At 37.3% G+C, this 16,480-nt stretch overlaps 1 protein-coding gene across 2 annotated transcripts; it reads left to right on the top strand.

Moving 5' to 3' along the window:
• The first annotated feature begins 6,507 nt into the window (after positions 1–6,507).
• LOC113288978 (la-related protein 1C-like) lies at positions 6,508–11,343 on the top strand. Of its 2 annotated transcripts, none has more exons than XM_026538139.1 (7): positions 6,508–6,629; positions 6,812–7,155; positions 7,258–7,720; positions 7,834–7,978; positions 8,073–8,166; positions 10,599–10,670; positions 10,870–11,343. In XM_026538139.1, exons 2-7 carry the CDS (start codon positions 6,895–6,897, stop codon positions 11,032–11,034), a joined length of 1,200 nt encoding a protein of 399 aa, XP_026393924.1. In that variant the 5' UTR covers positions 6,508–6,629; positions 6,812–6,894; the 3' UTR covers positions 11,035–11,343. The 2 variants fall into 2 exon arrangements, with proteins under 2 accessions (XP_026393924.1, XP_026393925.1); XM_026538140.1 differs by having other exon boundaries at positions 6,518–6,629; positions 6,885–7,155.
• The last annotated feature ends 5,137 nt before the right edge of the window (positions 11,344–16,480 follow it).

The raw sequence follows: 16,480 nt of genomic DNA, 5'->3' as shown, positions 1-16,480 counted from the left end.
TCATGCAATTTAAACAATTGATTCGATTCTAAAGTATTGCCAAAATCAGATTCCCAAAATATCAAATGTTAGTCGCAAGTATAACGCATCAAGAGTCTAAAAACTAAGCATGCATCATCAAGAGAAAACACATTTGATTAATAAGAATCATTTAATTTATTTTTTATCAATGCAATTAATCATATAAAAATATTGCATAAATTTATTAAATTAATATTACCACATAATTCTTGAGAGAATGGCTTCCTCCGTCGCCCCAAGGATTGGATTTAGCTCTATCATTAGGAAAACACGCTCAAAATTCATTTTTTATTGCTCAAAGGTGGTGTAAAAATGATGAAATGGGAGAAACAATGATAAAACCGGGTTTGTAATAGTTATATGTGTTACAAACTGAAAAGAACGATAGAACAGTACTGTTGCTGATTCTCGATCCACGGCTGTGTGTCGTTTCCACTGTTGAAAAAACGACTGTCTTGGATGGTATGTTCTTCGTGTTCTTCAGATGAGCAGCAGCAGAAAAGTATTTCTGGAACTTGATTTTCTCGACTCCGTGATGCTCTATAATCTCCCAAACTCTCCGTCCCCTTATATGACCCGAGGGACTCTATTTATACCCGAAAGATGCATCGAATCTCCTCCATAACTTCACAAATTCTCGGCAGTGAAAGAAAATATTTTCGGATATTTTCTTTCCTGTTTTAGATTCTTACGCGTTTTACAGCTGCAAACTCTCCTTATTTAACTCTTACACGCCTCTAGTATTCTCCCAGCACATTCCACACTCTCCCAGCAACAGCAGGCGCGTGAAAATCTTCCCCCTTTTTACGTACTCCCCTGTTTTGCTCCATGACATGATTCAGCCAATTTTGATCCAAATGAACACCCATAACAGGCCTGTGATGAAAAATCACAACTAACCACGAAGTTTCAGCCATTTAATCTCTGTAGAACATCGTCAAAATCTTGATTAAAAATCTGCCAGTTCACTACAAAATTTTCCCGCCAATTTTTTTTTAAAACGAAGAAGAAGGTGTCCCCCTAACCAAACCAGGGGTGCGAATAGCAGGTGGCGATCTGGGGGTGCAAATAGCAGGTAGTGTTCCCCTTAGTAATTGGGTGCTGAGGATAAATTTGGGTTATGCATAACCCTGGGTGCCCCTTAGCCAAATCTGGGGTCCGTATAGCAAATGTTCTCCGGGGGTCCATAAAGCACTTTTTGAGCAACTTTTTCCACACAAGTGTATTTCTCCAAAAACACCTACACAAACATAAAAACACCATAATAAGTACAAAATCAAGCACTAGCAATAGAGACACTGAGGACAATTCAGACACAAAAGTGTGTCTATCAGCATGCCTTTGGCGCGGAGATGTGACTGGCATGGCATGCCATTGGCACGGTGGTGCGGCTGGCATGGTTGGGCATGCCTTTGGCGCGGAGATGTGGCTGGCATGGCATGCCATTGGCGCGTTTGGCTAGCATGTGTGGCTGGCATGTGTAGAGATGATGCCAGTCAGTACCGAGGGCTCTGCCGTGGAGCATGGCATATACATAAAAGGTATCTCGGTAATTTTACGCAGTCATGTTGAATTGGTTCAATAAATGTGCTAGTGGCGACATTATTACTCAAGTGTGACATCACTGTTTGACTAAGGTTTTACGATTTTAACCCTAAGATAAAAACCGCCATCAACAAGCGTGTAGCCATGCTCTTTCAAGGATCACGTCAGGACCTTCTTGGATTATGTAAAATTTGGTTCATGTTCAGGAAACACTATCTTCATCTGTAAAGTGACGTGACCATAAGCATCCCGGATATTAAATCCTCTGAAAATGTTTTATAACTTGACAATGATAAAATATTGGTTATTGGATCAATAATAAAATATTGGTGTTTGAACCTGTTCAGAATTATGCTAGACAGAGCATTCAGTTCAAAACCCTAATTATGATTAATGAATGATCAACTGGGAATCAACCAATGTGTGAGAGAGGGATCGCCTCTATGAGTGATGGACTGACATGTAGTATCTGGATGCTAGACTGAGCATTTACCAAACTCCTTTGTAGAGCAGTTGGTGAAAGAATGATTAATCAGTGTTTTAATATAACTAAAATAATGCTCTTTTGAGTATTAGGTTGTAAAATCTAATTACAGAAGCATGAGGAACCTACCGAGGGGTGTAAAACCGGCCTTAGGTGGCCGTGGGACCAATTGATGGTCGATGGATCATCATCCAAGTTGGTTGGAGAGAGTTTGAGTCAAATATGGACTCTTAATGATCAATTAGGTCATCAATCAATGATAATGGTAGGACCAACCCTTGGCAAGCAAAATTTCGACCATGACTGGTCATGCTGATGTGTTTATGTTGCCATGTCATCCGTTGATCAATCCTGAGAATTTTGGTATTTTCTGATGGTCCATCGAGCACTTTTTTATTTGAGTTTGACTGAAACTCTTAATTCTTGCTTGAATGATCAGTATTAAAATAGTAAAATAATATTATTCTAATGCTGGAAAGACAAGATGGTTGTTGGACCACTTGCTTTGTCATCCATATGAATTATGGAGCAAGATTTGACAAAATATGAAAGCCTAGGAGTTTTGGTTGAAAAATGAGGAAACACTAAAATAATAATATAATAATTTTTTAATAATAAAATACAAGGGAAAGGGAAATGGGACCTGCCAAATCCGGCGACATGCCTAGTCGGCCGGCCGGTGGGCCCACTCCCATAGTTTCCTTTTATTATCATTATTTATCTCTCTTCCTTTCCTAGTGTGATTAACACTCCATATTTCCTTGTTCTTCCATAATTTTGGATGCTCACTTGAGCATTATTACTAAGTACACTCTTGTCATTTTTTCGGGGCTTATTTAGGGTGTCCTAATGCCCGAAAGACGACTATTCATCACTATTCCATGGAATTCTACTGAGAAAAGCCATGAATCGGAGTGAATGAAAATTAGGGTTTAATTAATGTGTTTTATCTAGGAATTGCTCGACTAGATTTAATTGATATCCAGGAAGACTGACGACTAGATTCAATTAATTAATTGATATATGGGAAGATTGACGACCAGATTTAATTGATATCCAGGAAGATTGATGACTGGATTTAATTGATATCCAGGAAGACTAACAACTAGATTTAATTAATTTGTGGCTATATACTAGCATGCAATATGTCTAGGAGGAGATTCAGGTATGATGTGATCAACATCATATTTATTTTGAAAATTATTCTGGGAAAGAATACAACACCAGAGATGAATTCTGAATTCATAAAGAATATAAAATACATGGAATGTTAAAAGTTTTTCCTCAGAAACCCTAATATTGCCATCATGTAAAACTGCAACTGATGAGGTTACTAGACTAACGATTCACCCCCTGCAGAAGGTGAAGACATGATCTTCTTATGATTCTTCTGATGCCGCTCAGAGATGTATGACTTTCGATGTGATTTTACGAATATAACCTTCGTATGGTTAAGTGCATTGACAAGCTTCAACGAGATTTTCTTTGGAAGCATAAGTCTGGTGAAAATCGCATGCATGCTATTAGTTGAGATTATATTTGTAACCCCACTTGGATGGGTGATTAGGGATAAGGGAGTTGGAATTACATAATTTAGCTCTTCTTACTAAAACTTCTTGGAGGATATGCATGAAACCCATAAATTTGGTGGCACAACTTATGAATGCTAAATATGTAGGGTCTGTTGGCCTATAGGATTCCTTAGTTAAACCCACTAGCTCATGATGATGTTGGAAGAGCACAGTTAGAGGTCGCAGAATTCTTAGAACTAGTCTTAAATGGTGCATTGCTTCAGGTGATCAAGAAAACGTTTGGGATGAACTTTGGTTAGGCAAAGTGCCTCTCCATTCGTTAGTAGATATTGTCTCGCCTGAGCTACAACTTCTAAAGGTTGTTGTTCTCATTAATAAGAATACAAGAGATTGGGATTTGCATCAGATTCAAAATATAGTTCCAACATCAATTTTGGAGCAGATACAAGATATTCCTATCTCAACCCTCATACCTGTACAAGACAAATTCGTATGGAATGAGGATAAAAGTGGGAAGTCACCATCAAAAGCACGTATAACTATCTGCAAAGAAAATTATGGTGTTTGCGAGCATGATGATAAGTGGAGTTCACTGTGGAAACTTCGTTGTCCTTCACATATTCGTCACTTCTTATGGCTTTTAAGTCATCAGAAAACTTTGGTTAGAACTAACTTGGTAAAGCGAGGTACAAACACCTCAGACACTTGTCCTTTTTGTCATAGTTACTCAGAAACTATTGACCATGCTTTTAGGGTCGATCTCTAGATTCGCTCGTTGTGTCAAATCTCTCATACGAAATGGGGTATTCAGATTAGCTCGAAAAGGATTGATATTGAATGGATTATATCTTATTCAAAGTTAAATTCAAGCAACAATGATTTCGTACATGTATGCTTGTTTCCTTTTCTTCAATGGCATATATGGCTGGCCAGGAATCAAGTTATGTTTCATAATGCGACTTGGAGAGCAGCTTCTATTGCTTTTGCTTCTTACTCTCAAGCTATTGAGTTTTATGAGGCACAAACATATAATACATCTAAACCCAAACATCTTGAATGTACGTACAATTGGTTGGGATTGCCCTCCACCAGGTTATCTCAAACTAAATGTTGATGGGACTTCGAATCGTGTTGGTTTTGCAGGTATTGGCGGTGTATTCAGGGATGATAATGGGCGCTTCCTTGCTGGATTCGCACAACACATCTTCAGGAATGCTAACAACATGCCTGAGCTTTGGTCTATCAGAAAGGCATTGCAACTTGCTGTTACCTTGAAAATCAAGAATGTCATTGTTGAAAGTGACTCATCCTATATTATCATCTTATGCAAGGGTATTGTCAAGCCGCCTTGGTATTTTCGAATTGTCTAATATGTTATAGGGTTTTTGGTCTCTTTAATAAATGCATCTTATCAAAAAAAGAAAAAACGAAAAAAAAAATTGGGGTTTTTGATAAAGTATCCCAACTTTTCACACTATGCAAAAAAATACCCCGTTTTTGTAAAAAAAATTTAAAGTACTCATGTTTTATTCAAAAGGCGAATTCCATCAAGTTAAGTGATAGATGGCAATTATCTTTTCAATTAAAAGTCCTATTTACCCCTGAATTACATCTCCTTGGTGGGGAGGGTAAATGATTCGAAAATCCCGAAAATGTTGTAACGATGTTGAACAGGGCTCGACGAACCTGAATGCGTTGTAATGCTCCTGAACCGGGCTCGACGAACCTAAAATGTTGTAGAAGGTCGATTTTCCACCAACCAAAAACCCCAAAACACTTGGAAATGATGAATCCTTTTTGGAAAATGATGTAACGTACTTGAAACTGGTGTAACGATCCTAAATCGGGCTAGACGAATCTGAAAAATGTTGTAAAAAATCAATGTGGCAATAAGTAAAGGGTAAATATGTAAAGTAAACTAGTTTTAACTAACACTAGATGGAAAAATCTAATCGTATGGCACTTTAATTTCAAAATAACGAGGATATTTTTTTTTGTGGGAACCAAAAAAACGGGATATTTTATCAAAGTTCCCAGAAAATATATATTGCTTTTGGGTTGGTACATCCCAGATAAATTGTTGCCCCTATTAGCAATTCTGGAAAAGGGTGTGAAAAAGATTCGCTCCCATAATGACTGGGCGTATTATACGTAGGGCTGCACAAGATACGCCCACGATACCAAACCTACCCGTACCCGCTAAATCCGTGGGTTTTTAATCCATACCCGCCCGTTGTGGGTGCAGGGTTGGTTATGAAAAAAAAAACCGTTGTCTGTGGGTGCGAGGTTGGTTTAAGCTAATACCCGCCCATACCCGCCCAAAAAACCCGCAGATTATATACTATTAGATAAAACTAATCCTAATCGTCCATTATGAAACCCTAATACTAGTAGATAGGATAACTGATAACCCTCATTCACTTTCTACACTCTTCTCTCTGTTCGGACTCTCCTCTTCTTCCTCCTCAGTTCTCCTTCTTCACCTACGAACGACAATTACCAGAAATCTTCACCAGAAATCGACAACAACAACTTCGAATCTTCACCAGAAATCGACAACAATCGAAAAATCAACAGATTCAACACTTAATCTTCATCTGTGAACTTCCTAAATATGAATATTTTGGGGGTTTTGGTTTTTTTTTCTCACTTAATCAAGGAGAATAGAAATTACTTTAAATACTTAAATATAAAGCGGGTTTAAACGGGTTTAAACCCATACCCGCCCATCCCGTAGCGGGCGGGTAACAAAACCCGCCCGCTATTTATGGGTGTGGGGTTGGTTATGAAAAAAAAACCGGCTGTGGATGCGAGGTTGGTTTTAGCTCATACCCGCCCATACCCGCCCATACCCGCCCATATGCAGCCCTAATTATACGCGATGCGAAAAAGCACTTAAAACCCCCGCACAAGAACAAAACGCTTAAAAGCCAAAAACAAAACAAAAACCAGAGAGATACGCGAGACGACATATGGGAGAGTAGATCCTTTGGCCCGTTATCGCCGGGCTCTATTCATTCCTTCAAAGCTTTTCGATATCTCTCATAGTAAGCACCAAACCCTAATTTTTATTCTTGTTAATTTTCCTCATAATCTGAATCCATATACATTTCTCTAATCTCTGTTTCAACGGATATTTTCTATTTTTATTTTTAGTTTTGCATTTCAATGCAAACCCTAATTTTTATTATTCGGTTCTTTGATTTTGTGATTTTTGATATCGTAACAGAATTGATAATGGGTGTATAAATCTGTCTCGTTAATAATCCCGCAATCTGGTTGAAAACTCTTGGTGTTTGAAGGATTAATTCAATGTCGTCGTCTGCGGTGGAAGATCTTGCAATGGATTCTCAGGTTAATAATGTTACTGACAGCAACAATGTAGCTAAACCGAAACAACCCGCTTGGAATAAGCAGCCTATTTCAACTGTTGCTGCTGCTGATACTTCTGACTTTGGTTCTGTAATGGGGGATTTCTCATGGCCTGCTCTTTCTAAATCAGCTAAGGCTTCTCCAAAATCATCTTCTGATTCTTTAAAATGTCTTTCTGATGGATCAGTCTCAGCCCCACAGGTTAAAATCCCTATCTTTTTCTTTTGTTGCCCTAACTTCAAATTTTTTTTTTTTTTTGGTTATATTTATGTAGTTTATATGCATGTATTGTTTCTTAATTAGGGTTCTGGGGTTGTATCTTCGCCAAAATTACAAACAAATAATAATGCGAACTCGAATTCTAGTCAGAACCATTCATTCTCGAACCGTGAGAAGTTTGCGAAGCGTGGTGAGACAGCACAGAATAATATTGGCAATCCAGGACAGCAATCTGGGTCACAGGATTCCCGTAAAGGCCCTCATCACAAGAACACAAATGTTGATGGTGGATTAAGGGGAAGAGTTGGGTCACAACCCCGCCCTGTGAATAGTAATCATTCTCAAACTCAACAAACTAATTGGTCTAGAAGGAGTAATTATGGGGGTAGACAGCGTGACAATCAGGAGCCATGGAGTTCTCACCATCGAAATCAGCCAAGAGTTGTTCCGAGGAACTTCGTTGGACCTCCAATAATTAGTAGTCCCAACCCTTTAAGCAATACACCTGCTGCAGTTCGGCCACTTGCACCACCAATGCCACTCCCTGGTAATTCGTATATTTGATTGTTTTATTCTTTTGAAGCATTCTTATATTTGATGTGTTGTATGGTTGTTATGGTTTCAGTTTGAGGCTCAGCACTTTTCTTGTGACATATGCAGTGTATCATGTTCCAGCTTCAATGCCTCCAGAACCCATGAGAGTTATGCCATTTCCACCACCCATTATGCCGATGTTTGTTGTACCATATCCTCCCCTCATGGAATTGCGTGCTCAAGTAATAAAACAGATAGATTATTACTTCAGGTATCAATGGTGAAGACACATTCAATTATGTTATTCTTGTATTCATTTTACGTTTGGTGCTTATGAAAATATTTTACCTGTGTGTGTCTTGCAGTCCTGAGAATTTGGTAAAGGATAGTTTTTTGCGCAGTCGCATGGATACAGATGGGGGTTGGGTACCGATTTCCTTGATAGCGGGGTTTAGAAAGGTGATTTCACTTCGGTTGTAACTGGTTGTCTGCTTTTCAATGTTTCTATCATTTCCATGATATATTTCTCATCCTTAGTTTATATTTTTATTTGCCTATTCATCAGTGTTACTTTATCTTTGTCAATTTATGTAGATAGGCATATGTTTTTATATCAGAGATAGCACTCTTAGTGGGGTCAGGTTTTATATAAGTATTAGTCAAGGGATAAGAAATTTAGTTTTTCACTTCGAAGAGATCTGAATGTCAAGGTTATCACATCTAGGTTTCTGGAAATCTGGAGCTGTGTTGGTTGTTTTATGTCTTTGCATGTGTGGTTAATGTTCCCTTACATGCACAGTTGGGCTAGTTACTATACAATTTAGTTTTAATAATTTCTTGAGCTTTTCTTCTAATATCCTCTGAAATTTTTTTGCTTAACGGCTCCCCTTGTTGCTTTGTGGCTGGCAACTTAAAGTCTACCTATTGCTTAAAACTGCAACTTATTTTTAGAGATGATTATTAGAATGCATATATACTTGCAAGAGAGTCATATGTATTAGTATTGGATTTGCCACTCAGTGATGTTAGAGTATGATGCACATTAAGTCAGTACATCTGGCACACCTATGGTTACATATTCGGGCTATCACTGCTATCTGATATTGCTTGTATGTGATTAGAACTAGTATCTTATTTCCCACATTATATCATTTTTTCGGAATCTGATATTGCTTGTATGTGATTAGAACTAGTATCTTAATAGTCACCATGATCCCAGTGATTCCTCCTCACTGCCTTCCCCAGTATTCCTCCTCACTTCCTTGTGTGCATCAGTATTTGATGTCTTTCGAGTTGGAGTTGAGTTATGTCATCTTAAGAACCACAGCCCCCGTCAACACCTAGAAGGCAATTCGACGTGACAACTGACAAGATGAAAGAAGCAAACAACTGTTGAGATATTTCTCTGCGTAGCTGGCTATTCAAGGAGATGATATGCAACATGGCTGTTTTCCAAGTTGAGAACCTAATTTGTGTAGGCACATTCTTATACCTGAAACTAGGAATGCAAATGACAAGGGGTGATGGTCCTAACCTACAAAACCTCCAACGTGCTTAAGCAGGCACATACATAGTGTGCGTAATCTACCTGTGAAACATACAACGTACATAGAGCAAGCCCCACTTTCCCACATGCCAGGGAAATGACAACTCTATGTGGGGAAACCACAGGGAAAGTTGCCATTTCCTACCCTTTTCCACCAATGCCTGGAAACAAGTAGTGTGCAAATATCCGGCTATGTTTGTTGGTCCCACATTTTAAAAGAAGATCCCTGTGTTTTGAATTGTATGCTTTGCTGTATACTTGGTATCCACCCTACACTATTTAACCGGATACTTAGTATTCGGAAAATTGTAGGAAAGGCATAGCACTTGCTTTTCCTCCGCCCTCTTTTGTCGACGTGTGAGATAGGAATCCCCATGTTCCTACCTCACTATAGTGCTTGCTCTGAGGAGTAAAGTGAAAGAGTTTTTCTTGTAATTTTTAAGGATACTTGTGTGTTTTTGGCAACTCTTATCTATAATGAAGGTTGTGACTTTTTAGTGCCATGAGCTAGTCACTCGTTGCTGCAGACTTATCAGTTGTCCTAGTAAGGAACTCCACCTTTCTGGATTTTCCTGTGTTACCTGGCCATGGACCACTAGTCATGCACAAGCTATCAAGCAATTAGGATGTTGGATGCTTTTGTATTTCTTTTCACTTACTGGGAAGTGTTTGTATCAATTTCTAAAATACTCCATCTGCCAAATAGGAAACAACAACAGTACACTCCCACATGCTTGTTGAACATAACTTTCACAAATTAACTCTTCTACGAAAGCCTTGTTCATGCACCTGACTGTCATTATGGCCTACGTAACCGATATTGTAGAGTTGTGATATTTTCAGTGTCTGGTATAAAAATGAAATGGAAAATCTGTGTGTGAGATTTCTGTGTAATTCAAGCGTTACTGCACAGGGCATTTAACCCCCTCTTGTTTGCATTTGCATTTCTATAAAGAGTTTCAGGCAACGTTGTGTATTAAGGGCTTTACTGGTTTGTCGTAACACATCTTTAAGGGTATCCCTGTCCACATTAGCTGTCTATCTTTGTTATTGTTGTGATATTAGTTTTAGCTTTCATATTTCTTGCCTTCAATTGCATTCATATGCAATCGATTATATCGTTCTATTTCTGCTTGGATATGTGCTAATTAACTTCTAAAAAATCTGGTGTTGAAACCTGTTCAAATTTTTGTAGAATCCTGTTCCATGTTGCAATTTCTATCTTATTTTTCTGTACAGAAATCAATTGTAGTTGGTACCTTACATACTCTGAATTTTGCTCAACTATTATATTTGGTGTAAATGATTCCGTGAAGATGACTGCATATTTGCACTTTGCTTTCAGGTCAAGGAGTTGACGGAGAACATACCATTTATATTGGACACATTATATTTTTCATCTGTTGTCGAGGTCAAGGTATGCATTGAGCAATCATTTTATGGTTAAGTATGGCCAGAATTAGTTAATTTAGATTGATAGATGATTTTGTTATATGCCTTTGCCCACTGGTTATCATGGGAATGTATAAATTCAGAGTAATATATGTTTTTGTGCTATTAGGTAGATAGGTCTTGATTTAACCATTTTCTCCATCTTTCCTGTTCTTTTCTTCTAGGGTGACAAAGTAAGGAAGAAGAATGATTGGATGAAGTGGCTGTTGATACCATCGCAAGGTGCAGCTGGTGGTGACCAACTAGCTAGTCGGATGGAAAATCTAGGACTAGAAGACGGCAATACTAGTGATGTCATCGCAAGAAGTCTCACTGCAACTTCGGCATAGTCCCATCGTTGCACATTTTGAGTTTACTAAAAGGGGACTTTAGCTCCTAAATGTGGAATATCCACAGAAGAGTTTTGACCATGTCAGTGGCGGGATTTCCTTGATAGGAAACAGTAAAGGAATAGCTTATAGACAGAAAAAGGAAAACATTTTTCTCTTTATTATTTATTTTATTTTTGTCGTGGTTAGTTTACCTGGTAACCATGCATGGGATGTACAAATTTGGTTTGACAGTGAATGGTTTATCTTTAGACTGGTTGATATTTTGTTTATGGTGGCAAAAATTCCAGTGCTACTTTTAGTTGTATATTTTGTTTATGGTCTTGCCATTACCATCACAGCTAGCAACTACAAGTTTATTAGGGCCAGCTGATAGCATGCATGGGAGTATTAGCTTTTGTCTCATAAGCCAAGCTCGATCTGGTGAGTGCTTGCCTAGTATTATATATGTTGTACATCAAGATTGTGAGCTAATTTCAGAAGCTAAGCATAATAAGGGAAAAGTACTCATTTTTGTCCCCCTTCCAGCAGCCATGCTTAACAGAGGACTTGACAAATATGGGATTCTGGGAATTTTGCTGTGAGAAGTCCTTCTAAGATGAAATGATTTTTAGTTTTTGGCGAAAGAAATTTTCTCCCTGGAAACAACTCTAGTTCATCCCAATTGTACACATATTTTTGGCATAACCTATGATCCTTAATCAAAGACAGGCATATTTAGGTTTCTAGTTAAAGAATTGTGGCCAATCATTACTGACACGAAACTAAATTGGAAAAATAGACAAAATGCATCACTAGAGGAGGAGGATATAAGAAATGTTTAACTAAACATCATGTGTGTGGATATTTTCAAGATTGCTAATAGGGGTACCAAATTGCTTGGGGGTGTACCATATTATATATAGGACAAAACAACCATTTGTCTTTGGGTTGGTACACCCCCAATCAAATTGGCACCCCCCATTAGCAGCCTTGGATTTTTAAGGGAAGCTGCATACATATGCGTGTATACTAGATGTTTGGAATGAAGATCAAGAGCTAAAACTGGATTTTGAAATTGAGTCCATCATGATCATCCCAGGAACTAAAGTTGAAAAAGTGTATCTAATCAATCATAAAGAAGGTCCATTTACACCGGGAAGAAAAGCAAAGTAACATAGGCTAGGAGGTCTACCTGTTTCTGCGTGTTAATTGGGCCGACTGAGCGAAACGAGAGAGGATCTTATATGGTCATTTTTTTGTAAAATCTAAGTGATCAATTGACACAAAAAGATTGGGAATGATTAGGACCGAAAAACCAAAAATGTCCCTCCCTTTTAGTCAAATTACTATGTGTATCCCATCTTTTCAGGGGTATAATCGGAAAACAAACTTTAATATAACATATCTAAAAATCCGTACCTTGGAATTTTACAAATTTTATCTCGTTGGAAAGGTTATAAAAAAACTCTACGCAATGAGTACAAACAACAATATCAAATTTAGAGTTTTTACGAAAAATTTCGGATGTATTTATCATTTTAGGCTAGAAAATTAGATGTATATCCATTATGCAAACCACCACAAAGGATACATAATACTTGATGTAGCCATATTTTGGTTTATGCATCAACTAATTTTCCGATGCAACTAATAAATCGATGTACTCCCTCCCTTTCAAGAAAAACGATACTTTCACTTTAGGTATGATTCTCAAAAATTGAATACATAGTTATTATGCAAACCACTATTAATGATGCATAACATATCATGCAACCATATTTTGGTTTATGGATCGACTAATTTTATGTTTCTGGAAAAGTGATGCTTTCACATTCCGTTTCAGAAAAAGTGATACTTTCACATTCCGTTTCAGGAAAAGTGATACTTTCGCCTCGTTTCAGAAAAAGTGATATTTTCGCTTCGTTTCTGAAAATTAATGAAAATATCACTTTTTCTGAAACAAGACGAAAGTATCACTTTTTCTGAAACGAGACGAAAGTGTTCGCAGACAAACCCCATCATCAGATTCTTCTTCGGTCAACCCTCCCACCGTGGCAACGGTTGTACTAGTTAATATATACTCGAGAGAAGTTCCATGATAAACTTAAACATTAACTATACCAAAAATAGGTGATTAAAGGTAAGCTTAATTTATTCATAATTAAAGAAGAATTAACTCTTCTTAATGATCATGCCAATTTTGGTCGGTCATCCAGCAGCTTATTAACACCATGTTTGTTTACTCCTGACTCATCTGAGTCGTCTGAATCTGAGTCATTTGGATCTCATCTGGACCTGACTCGATATGTTTGTTTTGAGTCAGATCTGACTCATCTGACTCAAAAATATGTGAGTCAGTGGTTTGGTCCCATGAGTCAGGGATATTTTGTTACCTGACTCAAATGGGTCCGATTCAGGGGCTATGTCTGAGTCAGAGGTCGAGTCAGGTCTAACTCAAAATGGAAAACAAATGGTCTGACTGCTGAGTCAGTCCGAGTCAGGGATTGACTCAGATCCAGATGCCGAGTCAGCTGCAAACAAACAAGGTCTAAATCTCGACTACAGAGTATGGCCTACTATCTATAATGAATAACTGCATGATACAGAAGGCAACAACATCTGACATCTTTAGTCACACATCTCGATTTTTTTCTCAAAACATGGGATAAATTGAAAAAACAGCAATTCTGGACGAATAGATATATTCGTCCATAAAACCACGCACTCACCAATTTTCTAGTCTCAAAATTAATTTAACAAAAAGCACAATTGCTGATACCGGAGATTATCGAAGTTAATCTGAGATGTGATGTTATACTTGATTATCCCGTTACCGATTTCCCATTTAATTATCTTAGTATCCCTTGATGAGTAAATCCAAATATAAGGTTATTTGAGTTAGTGTCGTTCAAAAGTTTTAGCAGAAATTTGCTTCTCTAAAGAGATCTTATCTTAGAAAAGGTGGCACGTTGATAACACAAAATGTATTATCTATTCTCGAAAGAGATCATAATACATAATGTATTGTCTAGTCTCCGTTCTATCATAATACATAGTGTTATGTAATCTGAAATACACAATTACAGGGAAGTGAATACATCTGCTGATACAATGGCAAAGAAGGGTGCTCACTGCTCGTCTTGTAAGGGGGAATGTATCTTTTATGACATGAAGCCCTCCTTTTCGGATGACCTGGAAAATGAAGATAAAATGTATTTCAGATTTACCTGAAAATAACACTATGGTGTGTTGGGCTTTTGCATATTACCCATTTTTTAGATTATGGGCTTGTGTATTAATTTTTGTTTACTAAGGCTTTTGTCTTAGTTTGTTTTGTAATGACTTTGGTTATATTTTTTGGTAATAAAAATATGATTTAGAAAGAAAAAAATATTGTCTAGTCTCCTTATCTATTTTCTATGTTTCACGTTCCAATATAGGTTGTAAATGAACTTGAGAAAGTAATAAGGAATTTTCTTTGAGGGTCTACTAGCGATGTTAAAAAGAGAGGTTCGGTAGCTTGATCAAAAGTGACTCTTACTAAGAAAATAGAAGGAGTGGGAATCAAAAAACTGAAGCTTGTGACAGCTCTACATTCGAAATGGTTTCAGAAGTATAATTCGGAAAGACTGCGCTATGGATACAAATTATAAATCTTAAGTTGGAGGTAAAATAAAAAATTTCTTCCCAAATACTTCTAAAAAAACCTCGTTGTTTCTAGTTTATGGCATGCATTTTGAACTGTAGAGAGTTAGTAGTCAACTGTTCAAACTTGAAACTCAAGAATGATACTAGTGGTATGTTCTGGAAAGATATATGGGTTGGTAATACTCCTTTGCAGACTTTGTTTCCTTGCTTATTCAAAATTTCCAGATGTAAAGAATGCTTTCGTATCTGAGTTCGTTACTAATTCAGAGGGATGTAATCTTTTTATAAGAATCTTAGAATCTGAACTTGACTTTTCAATTCAGTTACTCCAAATAATTGGTTATCCCAACAATAATTTATCTGTAGACGCAAATGAAAGGGCTTGGCTAAACGATAAGAGTTTGACGGTAATTGCAACTTACGCTGCTTCTAATAATGATGAACTCATTCGGTTTCAGAATGCTCGTATTTTCACTATAAACAAGTCTAGAATGCTCATATTCACCTAAAGGTGTCTTTCTTAGTTGCGTGCCAACTAGGATCTAAGAATTAATTTCACAGGGGTCAAAATTAAATAAGGCAAAAAATTAAAGGTGTAAGAGCATCTCCAATGGAAGTGGTCAAGGTCATCCTAGGTGGAGGTCTTATTTACACCTTTTTACTTATGGGTTATTGCTAAGTGACAAAAAATGATGAAGATTAAACTTTTTTAGCTAAATTTCATCTCCAATCCTCAAGGTCTTATTCAACACTTTTTATTTGAATTTAGATAAAAAATAATGATGTGGATATATGACCCAAGGTCATGAAAAAAGTCTAATTTAGACTTTCTCCTTTACCCCCACTAGCCATGTCATCACTTTTTATGACCTTGACACTTACATTGGAGATGGAAATTTGGTGTAAAAGGTCTTAAATCACACGTGGCATGCTTTTTTAAAACCTCGTCCCCTTGCATTGGAGATGTTCTAAGAGTCAATGGGAGTGTAACTATCACTAAGAAATATGCTTATAAACAAAATTTAGTGGAGTCTGCTGACTCCACTTGACCCCGTACAAGTCCGCCACTGGCGCCTACAAGAAATTTTCTCTACATAGTTGGGAAGGTGCAATTCATCTATTTTTATTTTTATTTTTGCTTCTGAGTTGGAAACAAAATCACATTTATTTCTTTATTGCAGGTTTGCTAGAAAAGTATGAAACTACTTTGACAACTTAGGACTAAATTAGGTTGTTAAAGCAACAGTCTAAATTGTAGAGTGTTGCGAAAGCAAAAACAAGAAAACATAAGATTCGGGTTCCTTTACCTTTTGTGTGGTGGATTCTTTAGAGAGAACGAAATAACAAGTGTTTCGCGAATAAATGTAAGAGCAGTAAACAACTTATATTATTAAAGTTAAGTGTACTATATTCAATTGGTTGATTGATACCAGGACTTGAGATTGTTTCCCTCTTTCAAATTTAATCTGCAATTGGAATGCTTTTGTGAACTGTCCTTGACAGTTTTTTGTTGGTATGCTTTTCTTTGAGCTGATGTACTTTTGTCACCTTGAGTGACCCTTTTCTCTAATACATTTTTCTCTTTTCAGTAAAATGTCATGTGGTGGGATCTTGAAAAGAAGAAACTCCCACAAATCACGTTACCCTCATCAAGGATATGTATAATGACGCTGTAACAATGATCGGGCTTGGAAAGAAGAAATTAGTGATTCCACTCTAAAGATAGGATTACATCAAGGGTGAATGCTAAGCCCCAATATTTTCAGCTTGGTGATGGAAGACGTTAAAAGTATATTCAATGGGGATCTCTTGGTGC

The sequence above is a fragment of the Papaver somniferum genome, chromosome 6 (genome assembly GCF_003573695.1).
Source record: "Papaver somniferum cultivar HN1 chromosome 6, ASM357369v1, whole genome shotgun sequence".
Taxonomy (NCBI): Eukaryota; Viridiplantae; Streptophyta; class Magnoliopsida; order Ranunculales; family Papaveraceae; genus Papaver; species Papaver somniferum.
Note: the sequence above shows the minus strand (reverse complement) of the source record. Positions and strands in the feature narration are given on the sequence as shown.